The sequence below is a fragment of the Carassius gibelio genome, chromosome B19 (assembly GCF_023724105.1).
Source record: "Carassius gibelio isolate Cgi1373 ecotype wild population from Czech Republic chromosome B19, carGib1.2-hapl.c, whole genome shotgun sequence".
Lineage (NCBI taxonomy): Eukaryota > Metazoa > Chordata > Actinopteri > Cypriniformes > Cyprinidae > Carassius > Carassius gibelio.
The window spans coordinates 26,947,332-26,959,118 of record NC_068414.1 but is presented as its reverse complement, the minus strand read 5'-3'; the positions used below and the strand labels follow the sequence as shown (position 1 = coordinate 26,959,118).

At 36.8% G+C, this 11,787-nt stretch overlaps 1 protein-coding gene across 2 annotated transcripts in view; it reads right to left on the bottom strand.

The window, feature by feature from the left end:
- nfatc1 (nuclear factor of activated T cells 1) overlaps positions 1-11,787 on the bottom strand; it is a 42,445-nt gene that overhangs the window by 11,608 nt on the left and 19,050 nt on the right. For both annotated transcript variants that reach the window (XM_052585387.1, XM_052585386.1), the window contains exons 7-8: positions 4,475-4,530; positions 952-1,084 (exon numbers count right to left, since the gene is read on the bottom strand). In XM_052585387.1, coding sequence (XP_052441347.1) covers positions 952-1,084; positions 4,475-4,530 — 189 coding nt within the window. The remainder of the gene's footprint in view (positions 1-951; positions 1,085-4,474; positions 4,531-11,787) is intronic.

The following is an 11,787-nucleotide window of genomic DNA, read 5'->3' as shown; positions in this document are numbered from 1 at the left end:
GTAAAAAAAATAAAATAAAAAAATAATAATAATAATAATAATTTGCACATCACACGTTTTAAGAACATTAATTAAAATGTGCAATATAGATGACTCTGCATTATTATTCTTTTTTACTTTAATAATTAAACTATTATTTATTTATCTAACTAATGAATAATTAGTTATTTAAAAATAGCAATAAAATGATTAAAAAATATTTATTTTACTTCAGCAATGACCTTAAAACTGCCCTATAAAGAACCTAATGTTTGGCTAAATATTTCATGGTTCCATCCACATTCAATGTATGACGTACCATTATAGTTTGATGTACATGTATTTGATTCTGCACAACAATAATAATTTAAACAGTAAGATCCACTAACAGATGCATTAAAAAAATGAATATAAATTGTGATAAATTGTATTCTAGGGGTCCTTTGCTTTGGCCCAAAGACAATTATTCATAAAATATGCTGGACAATACAATGCATAATCTTTAGAAATGTCCATTCTAAAAAAAGACAGTACTGCAGTGTGAGTGGGATGGCCAGCAGTTGCAGTGCCCACACTTCAGGAGACAGGGTTGAGACAAGCTGGGTCTGACTCAAGCCTTTGAACCACCCACTGATTACGCACACTGGGCCTGAGGGAATTAGCAGTGGTTAGGACTTTTCAGATGTCAAGTCATTTTTTTTTAAATTTCACCTGGCAACCAGTCTGGATTTGAATAATTGCATTCACATACTGGACCCCACCCTGTCACTGCCCTTCCACTGCTCTCGGAGCAGGTATGGAAAAGAACAAATTTTATGGAAATGATTTTAACAGAGAAAGAAAAAAAAAACTAGCCACAATTCCATCCACTAAAAATGGCCTCAGAATTTCTTCTGAATTAATTCAGTCACAGGTTAGAAATAAAGGAGTGTTTATGAATTAAAGCAGGAGGTGATTTTTTTTTTTTTTTACCGTTTGTGGGCAGGTATGTGAAACGCTGGTACTGGCTTCTCTTCCGTTTGCCATTGCACACATAGAAATTCACTTTAACTGGGTTGGATATTCTTTGGTTCCGGTATGGTGGGACATCCACAAGCAAAGCCACCTGAAATTCAATTAGCTCTAGTCAGTTCAGTGTTGATTCAGTTCAGTTCAACAACTGTGTAAAGTTCATCAATTACGAAACAAGTTAAATTCAGCTCAACTAAAGACAGTTGTCATTGTTTAGCTTGAGTGAGTTCAATGTAGATTCAAGACAGTTCAATAACAGTGTCGATATTGTAATGTTTTTCAATTATGAACAAATCCAATTCAACTATAAAGTAGCTCTACCAAAGAAAATCGTGTAATTTTCAGTTCAGTTCAATAACTGTGTGAAGTTTATCAATTACGAAACTGAAATTAAATTCAGCGATAAGCAGCTCAACCGAAGACATCAGTGTCATTATTCAACTCAAGTAAATTCAGCGTTGATTCAACTCAGTTCAATATTAGTTTCAACTTTGCAAATTTGTCCATTATAAACAAACTCGGTGCTCTCAAGCACCTAGACAATATAATGCCATTATTCATCTCAATTCAGTTCACATTCTCATCCAATAGTACAACTGCTGTCAAACTGATAAAATTATGTAATATTAAAACCCAACTAAGCAAGGAACCCAAAAGCCACCAAGTGACAGGAATGACGGGGAAAAAACGTTCAAACTTCATTAAGTGACCAATGGCCAAAATAAATGTGCAATGCTGCTATGCTGGTCAGGATGCGCAAACAAACAGAAAAAAGTTTTTATAATACCTCAGAGTCATTGTGTGGGTTACTGTACTTCTAGTAGTACTGGATATTAAATGTGGAAAATATAACGAATTTTAACACAATCATCATACATTGTAATGAAAACGGTTTCTAGATAGCAAAATCCTAAACACTGTCTCCATTATTTAACCTCACAACATGTGCTTCGTCCAACAGCCGCACATGCATCCAGCGACTGTGGCTTTGTGAGCTCGGGGCAGTTGAGGTTCAGACAAACCAAACTGCAAGCAGCAGACGGTGTTATTTTTGCGCTTCTCACCCTGAATGAGAGAGTGTCCGGGGACTCCGTCCAGACAGTTTATTTCCCCCTGCGCTTCTCCCCTCTCTGTCTCCAGACACCACTGAACTTTTGACCGCTGAGCCGTCTGTGATTGTAACTACAGTGTGAGAAAGGTGCTGGGAGTGTCAATCTCTCTATCTCTCCCTAACCTCTTTTCCTCCACCCTGAGATGAACCCTGTGTGGCTGAGAAGAGATTGATGGAGGTGCTGTACAGTAGCCAGAGAGGAAGTCATCAGTCTTCTTGCAGGTTTTAGAACCATGTGCAGGTGAGTTCCCCGACTATTTATATTAGCACAACGCCTTAGCAGTAGAGCAAAGCCAGACCAAGCACAATGTGTTAGAGAGAATTTCATCCATTAGTCTGATCTGCAGCTGTGCTCAGGACACTTGGCACACAGCAAACTCAAATTCTGATTTACCTCAAAATAATGTGTCAAAATGGCAATGACACACCCCAAAAAAAGGCTATTCAGGTCATTTGGTGGCCTCATCTTGGTTATGCCCAAAAGAAGCTAGTTTGGTAATAGGCCTAGAGTTTTATCTACTTCATTGAGAACAATTGAAATCGCCAACATTGTGACAAAGATGGCATTTCATGTTACAAAACAGTAATAAAATCTTATCTTTATCTTAAATCATGCTAAAAACAAGTTTTTAGGCTGGTTTAGTTAATGTACATGTATTCAGCTATATAAAAGTTTGGGCTCAGTAAGACTTTTGTAAGCAAGTAATTTGTAAGCAAGGATACATTAAAAAAGTAAAAGTAAAGATTTTAACACTGTTAATGTCAATAAATGCTTTCTATTCATTAAATAATCAAAAAATATTATGGTTTCCACAAAAATATTAAGCAGCACAACTGTTTTCAACAATGGTAAAAATAATAAATGTTTCTTGAGCAGCCAATCAGCATATTAGAAAGATTTTTGGAGGATCATGCGACATTGAAGACTGGATTTTAATATAATAAATAAAAATAATATAAACAAATTTAACAGTATAACCATTTTACTGTATGTTTGATCGCACTGAATATACAGTGTTATTTAAGAGATCAGAAACAATTATAAGAAATATAATTATAAAAATAAAAATACATTTTATGTAACCTTAAGGCCATTTTCCTTTATGATTTTTAGCTTGCACCAAATCATCTCTGACGAAAAAGTCAAGCTGTGCATCTGCATCTAGACACCACATTAACAAATTTCAGATGTTGGTGTTTATATGAAAAAGTAATGTGACTTTAAAGAAGATCAAGCATTATCTTCTGGATTTGCACATGAATGTGTCGATTGTGAAAAGACAAACTTATCCCTTCCAAAACTTCCAAAAGGCCACTGACACAAGCCAGCTTACCAAACTAAAAGAGCCATGTGGTTTAGACTGTGTGAGAAAATGGTTCACATTAAATAAATATACATATACACACACAGCAGGGCAGGGAGGGGCAGAAATCAAAGGCGTCCTTGTAAAAGATTGTCTAACACATTAATGCTCCATTCAAACAGATGGTCTCCATTCACTCGCTGAGCATTGAAACCAGGCGTGGAGGCTCTCATAAAGTTATATACCAAGAGACACCAGACAAAGGCTAGCTTTCAGGGAGCTTTTGGCTCATGCACGGAAGAAACAAACATTAATTCATCCTAAAAAAAATAAGTGACAGCCATAGAGCACTCTTCATTTTATCATGAACACATGAGCTCAGACAGAGGCTAATAAAACTCTGCCGTAAATTTGAAGGAATTTTAGCAAGCTCGTTTTCTGATAGCGGGACCCAAATTTGCATTTGAACGTTCTGCCGAGAAGCAATTAAAGAGTCACTACGCAATTATACATTCGTTTTACGAGAATCTGCAAATCAAGTGGTAAATAGCTGGTGCTTTTTTCCTTTGATTAAAACATTCTATCACATTCCAGAACTTTATTTAATTTAAGTCTATGTTTCTGAGCTGGACAATGCTGACGGTTAAGACCTTTAGAATGGGCCTCTTCCAACAGTCTGAGCTCTACAGACAGACATGTGCTACCTAACAAGTGTGTGGCGAGGGGAGCAGGTGCAGTGTCTAATCCCAGAGTCTAAACTGTGGTCCCTGAGCTCTCACAGAAAGAATCTTCCATAGAGAAAACAAGGAGCAGGTTTGCGTGTGCATGTGTTGTCTGTGAGTGAGTGTGTTTCCTCCCGAGAGCAGAGAGTAGGGCTCAACACATACATTATATCCGCTTTAGACACAAAAAACAACCTGTTTGCCTCAAACACGACAATACAACAACAACAACAACAAAATTCTTATATATTTATGAATATATTTGTATTATTTTATTAATACAGTTCTCAGGATTTCATCTTGCTTCCATTTTAATCGTAAAAATAAGTGAAAAATGGCAGACTTACAGATCTGGATGATTCTCTGTTGACTTTGGCCTCCATTTCCCATATGTGATGGCCATCTGCAAACAATAAATAAAAAAAAGAGCACAAATTTATAGAGCATCATTAAGATTCACCTCACACATGCAAAGGAATAGACCAGAGAGCTTCAATTCTAAATTCAACATTTTTTTATATATAAAAATAAATAAATAAAAATAATGAACCATATAACTATGCATAGTTAGAATAGATAAATAGATGGGGATAAATGCATTTTGTAGTTTTTATTAATTTTTGGTGCAAAGTAATATCACTTTATATGTCAGTATGTAATATGGCTAATACTAATAGAATATTACCCCATAGTTTTCCTATTTAGCCTGTAATATAATATAATATAATATAATATAATATAATATAATATAATATAATATAATATAATATAATATAATATAATATAATATAATATAATATAATATAATATAATATAATATAATATAATATAATATAATATAATATAATATAATATAATATAATATAATATAATAATGTACTATTTGGTACTGTGTTGAGTCACCACTCAAGATCCAATGTAAAATCTGGGTCCTGAAGCAAAAATCTGAAAACCAGTAGAGAGCCACCGCTTCAGACACCCACAACCTCACATTAATAAGATACCAAAAGTCTTTCTTGAGCTATCGCTAAACTGCAGTCAGCCTCGCGATTACATCATTTCCTGTCTACCTCTGACCCGCTTGGGCAAATGGGGGGCTGATGCAATCCTAATGATCTTACCAGAGCCAAGAAGTGTGTGCGTGTGACGTGCTTTTGCTATAAGGGACCGGTCGCTTACATCAGCCCCTTGTGGAATCTCGCAACTCATGACAAATAGTGTCTGAAGGGTCCAATAAAAGGCCTGGTAAACTCTGCTTCAGATAATGAGCAGCGGCTGTTTGGCTAAAGAGCGTGCGGTGCACTTACGCGTCACAGACTCTCATGTGTCCTTTCTCTCGATCGCCAATCTCTGGTTTATTTTCTCCTTATTATAAAAAGTTTTATTTAACTATTTTCAGCCTCTGGTTTCTCAGAGCAAACAGGCTTTCCCACACAAACGTTGGGGAACAAAAGACATATTAAGGTTTTGTTTGCTATTTTTAGTTAAGACATCACTGAAAAGACGTTTTTACTCGGGCCGTAAAAGCAGGAGAAAACCGCAGGGTAGTTTGGTCACAGCAGAGACCCGCTAGGGCAAACCACAGACACACACATGAAAATATAAAGCATCATTGTGTCTAAGAGAGAATAAAAGAAAAGAAAGCAAGCTGAAGAAAGGAAATTCTTCTAATTTTATTTAAAACAATAGACACCGCATCTTTTTAAACTTTCCATTGGCTCGTCTGCTGTCATAATTTTACATAATTGCATATTGCTATCATACTTTTCACATTGATGATGCTCCTGGGTTTAAACAGAATGCGGTGGAAAAGACTGTATTGGTTTTCCGTGATCATTTTCTATGACAAATATGCTCCAGTGGACCCTGAAGACTGTATTCCTAGACATTGAGTTCTTTATTTATACCGCAGAGAAAGATCAAATGTATTGTTCTCACCTCTTTGAAATATTTATATGAAGTCCCAAGCTTCAAGTCAGACTAATCGCTAGTCAAATTTCAAGACAAATGACTTGTCAGGTTCTTCTGAAGTTACTCAACAGCATATGCGGCGAATAGATCAGAATAGCATCGATTTAGAGTAACGTCTGATTGCGATGAATCTGGCATCGGGGGTAATTTTCCATTAGAGCTTCGCAAAATATTCCAGACATATTGTTCAGACTTTAAAGATGGAATGCCGAGACTATTTTGATTGCATTTTAAAGGAAAGCTTTAGACAGTGGGGTCTAGATTTCGTGGGCAGACAGTGAGGGCATCCCTGGCTAGTCGCGCTGCGGTTTGTGATGTGGTGGAACGGTCTGTCATTACTGCTGGAAGGTAATGTGATGCTAGAGGGATCCTCAATTCCCACCGTCTCCTTCTCTCTCTGTTGTTCCTGCTCTTTTTCACTATGCAGAGTCAGCAGCCAAATATATTATGGTATAATTAATCTGTCAATCTACAGTGATTTTTCTCTTATTTTTATAAATGACATATACATTACAATTCAAAAGTTTTGAGTTAGTGGGGTCAGTCGGGTGTGTGTGTGTGTGGGGGGGTGGGGGGGGTGCACCAAACTGATAAAAAAAGTGACAGGTAAAAACCTAAGTAACGTTACAAGATTTATGCAGTTCCATTGAACGTTCTACTGGTCAGAATCCTGAAAAAGTCATGATATCCAAAACAGCAAAATAATAAGAAATCCTTCTTAAGCACCAAATATTGGTATATTAAAATGATTTCTGAAGTATCATGTGACACTGAAGACTGGAGTAATGGCTACTGAAAATTCAGGAGCAAGTAATATTTGAAAATCTAAAACACAAATCTGTAATTGTAATGATATTTTACAATATCACTATTTTTTTTTTTACTGTGCTTTGATCAGAGAGATTTTCTTTCAAAAACATTTAAAAAATCTTACAAATTCCAAACTTGATGTAGACGTAGTATACATTTAAAATGGATTATACATTTAAAAAAAAAGAGTTTAACAAGCTCAGGGAATATAACCAGTTTTACTTAATCCATTATTATTTATTAGTCACTGCAGCTCTATTTCTTTATAAATAACTCTTTCACAATATTCAGTCACTTTGTTCCCCAGCTTTTCTCTTGCTCTCCTCATCTCTGCAAAGTTTAAATCTTTTTCCTGAGCCTTCCCTCCAGTGGGACGTCCTTAAGTGCTAGTGCAGGACTGTGGAGCCTGTGGTCATAAGAGCCCTCTTCTCTGCTCAGACTGAGCCTTGTGAGTGGAATATCTGCCCGCTCTCTGCACTGGAGAACTGATGAGGACATGATGTACTTCATCTTGATAAGGTGCTCAAAAAAATCCTCTTGCCTAAGACTCAGCCACTAACCACGTCATATCAGAATACTTGCTCAGAGAGAAGCAAACAAGTCCATTACCAATAAATATCCTGAGCTATTTTTCTTAAAAGCCATGGTCAACCTGACATACTTCAAATACCAAAATCTAACTAGAGTTTATATGTGGTTACGTGTGTGTGTATATATATACACATACATATATCTATACATATATATCGTCCTAATGTGCAGTGAGGAGGTCAGTTTGAGAGGCTAAAGACTCTCCAAGGACCACAGCTAGAGAATTGCAGAAAATAGTTGAGTCTCTGGGTCAGAAAACCTTAAAATTGTCAAACAGCACCTACATCACTACATTTTGTTTAGGAGGGTTTCAAGAAAAATTATCCTAGTTCATCCAAAAACAAACTCCAGCATATTCATTTATCAGACACGACTGGAACTTCAAATGGGACTGGCTTCTATGGTCAGATGAAACTAAAAAATTATATTTTTAGCATCAAACACTCAAGATGGGTTTGGTGAAAACAGGGATAAAAAGTACCCCATGTGTACTATGAAATATACTGCTGTATTTTTGATGTTGTGGGCATATATTTCTGCTGGAGGTCCTGGACATCTTGTTTAGATACATGGCGTCTTTGATTATATCAAATACCAACAGATAAAAAATCAGTTACTGACTTTGTTAGAAATCTTATAATGGACCATGTTTGGATCACCTTGATCAAAAACAACACAAAAATTTGTCACTGGGCACAAAACCAAGCTTCTGCTATGCCCATTCCAGTCCTCTGACCTGCACCCTATAGAAAATGAGGGGGGTGAACTGAAGAAGAGAAGCAACAACATGGAGCTGGGAATCTAAAGGGTCTGAAGTGATTCTGGATGAAGGAATGGTCTCTGATCTCTTGTCAGGTGTTCTCTAACCTCATCAGGCATTATGGGAAAAAATTTAGAGCTGTTAAACTGGCAAATGGAGATTTAAAAAAAAGAATTCAATAAAAGGGTGCCGTTAATTGTGGCCAATGTGTATTAGAGAAAAACATTTATTTCATAATGATATTTCCCCCCATTTTAAATTCTTATTATCCAATGAAAGGTTAAAATAAAAGATCAAAAGGATTAACAATGAATGCAGACTAATTTTCACAGCCTTCTTTGATCATATTTGCCAAGGGTGTCCATATTTTTGAGCATGACTGTATATATATATATATATATATATATATATATATATATATATATATATATATATATATATATATATATATATATATATATATAAAGGGTCTTACTATGCAATTGCTAAGACATTCAGAGTGGTTTTCTGATGTTTGTGTCATTGCTTTCTGGGTCAAGTGAAAAATGCCTACCCCTATCTCTATTCGATATTCTGGTCCCTAAATATGGCTTTTGAAACTTGGGTGAAAAAATTCTGATCGCTAAGAAAGCCAATCCACAACGATTTACAAATCAAAGTCTAGAGGGACAATTCACCAAAAATGAAATTCTGCCATCATTTACTTACTCTCAGACTTTTTAAAATAGCACCTTTTGCGTTCTACATAACAAAGCCATACAGGTTTGAAACGAGGTAATAATGTGCAAATTATGAGTTTTGAGTAAACTATTCCTTTATGTATTAGGTACTGAGTATTACTGATAGCTAGTAAGATGCTTGTCTCAGCAAATACTCCTCAAAAACGAACTTCAAAAGCCGAAAACTGTTTCTGGATCAGCTTGTACTTGCCAAGCCCAGTTCAGAATCAAAAGCCCTGTTGTGTTGTTGATTAGGGTGGGCCACAAAGAAAGAAATCTTAGTGCCCCGGGCAGTCAGGGATCTGGGTGGTGGTGGTGGTAGTGCGCTTCCAAAAGCCTCCCTCAGACTGTTGTACAGTAAACACACACAGATGCCGCATGGCAGACCTGCTCGCCACAGCGTTGTGAATAGACTCCCTTGTCCTCCCCGAGCTACAGCAAAGAGCGACTCCCCCTCCTCTGGGTGAAAGGGATCAGCGTGTGGCACGAGAGAGAAAGGGGAGCTCAGGCTGGGATGACCCTAATTGCAGATGCTCAAGCGAGCCAGTTTTCCAGAACGTGCTAATGAACAGCAGCTGCGGAGTCTTCGGGCGAGGAGTGCTGCTCTTCTATGCCACGTTAAAATGCTACAATGTGCTCAAAAAATATCCTTTTCATTGCATTTACTTGTAAAACAATAAAAGACGCCAAATTCTGCCAGGCCATTGTTGTGGATGGTCTGTTTATGGATGTCTAATATAATTTTTTTGCTGCTCCTTAATGAGGAGACAATGCAGGGATTCCCTGAGGCTTGTGGCCGTGATTGGTTTGTTTGTGAGAGTGCGCCATTGTTGCCGAGGGTTGTTGAGGACAGGCCAAACCTCAGGGCTCCTTCACACGGAGGTTATTGTTCTGAAGTGTGAAAGGCAGACTCCCGCATGAGGTTTTCATTCACGAAGCTTCTCTAGAACAAACTCATCTCACACAGAAGACTCATAGAAACGACTCGCAACTTACAACATTATTAGTGGTGCTTGTTTAGATGAGCATCACTATTACTGTTGCTAATAGGGAAGGTTAGGGATTTGGACAAGCCTTTAGATTATTGCCAGGTGAATGACAAAAAATATAAAAAAGAAAAAGAAAACACGCACAAAATAAAAATAAATAAAAGATTAATAATAAAAAATTAGATAATACCAAAAACTAAACAAAATAAAATAAAAAACCTTAACTATTTTACAAAAGTACAATTATTTTAAAAATGTTTTTTTGTTGTGTTCTATGGCTATGATGGTTGAAATTACATACTTGAAATGAAACGAGTATGATAATCATTTAAAATCAACGATTTGTTGAGTTTTTCTGCAAGATGGACATTGTTACTCCAGTAAATGGTGCATGGTTGCCTTTGTGTGAGTCACTGAATCATTGCTTCAACTATTTTATTCAAAATCACTGATTCTTTCGGTAAAAATGACTCTCGGTTCAGTAGTGGCCCTAAACAATTCAATGAAGCAGTGAGAATAATTGAAACTGCTTACTCACATACGAGTTCGAAAGATTTTTGTGGCGGTCTCAGAATCAATTCATAAGAATAATTTGTTTGCAAATTGGACAACACTTTGTTTAATCAAACTACCATCTGTCTTTTCACCATAAGTTTAGGTGAAAAGAAAATGGTTGAAAGGGTATTTATGGACAAAAGTGGAGGCCAATATTCACCTGTGCCTTTGAGAACCACCCATGACCGCAGACAGATCTAAGTCAACTAACTGTTCTAATGAAGACTGACTCACACACACAGGTCTGTACCTCGATACCTTATATCAGCAGTTCTCAATTCCAGTCCTCGCGCCATGGAATTGAGAACCACTGCCTTATATCTATAGGGTAAGAATAAGATGCTCCAGGTCAAAGCTTGGTGCTACAGCATTATCATATGCACTCACAGACCAATGCACAAAGAAAGTGGAGAAAAAGAATTTTAAGTGGTTTTGCAGCTGGGCAGCAGTGAAGTCCAGTGAGTCCAGATGTAAAAACGTTCCTTTCTCATAAGGGAGTTTCTTTGTGTCTGTCTCCTTCTTTCGCTCTTTTTTTTTTTTGGTCATCTATTTTTCCTTCTGTTAGGAATCCCCACTGTTCCGTAACACACCCACATGCACATATTAACTGTAACACATCTGGCCCAAGCACTCACACACATACCTTTTCCAGTCAATGGAAAATTTTCAATTTGTACAGGAATCACTATAGATCACAGATCCGGCCAGTGTCAAATAAAGATAACAAGTCTGAGAGTTCTGTTGTTACGGATTAGCATACAAAGTCAACAAGCTTCTCTACCACTGACACCATGACTTCTCCAACAATATTAACCTGATATGCATCTCAGGATGCCAACTTCAAGAACTTTAAAGTTGAGAAATTCTTCTTTCTCCCTCTTCCTCTCTGTCCACGTCTACAGAGAGAGAAAAGGAGATGTCTTATCTTTAGTCATCAGCTTGTGCCAAAATCTTTCTTTGAGGTGTCTGACTGTGCTGTGATATCTAGACCAGACAGTGAACTCAGATTAGTAACATACACATATTAATCACAGATGACTCTGATGTGGATGGCCCAGATCATTTCAGTAGATACATTTATACAAGGCTTTGGAACACAAAGGACACAAATCCAACCAACCATCTATAGTATCCATCCATCCATCAATACATCCATTTATATTATATGGATACTATAGACGGTTGGATGGATGGACATTATAGATTCTATAATGTCCATCCATCCAACCGTCTATAGTATCCATCCATTCATACATTCATCCATC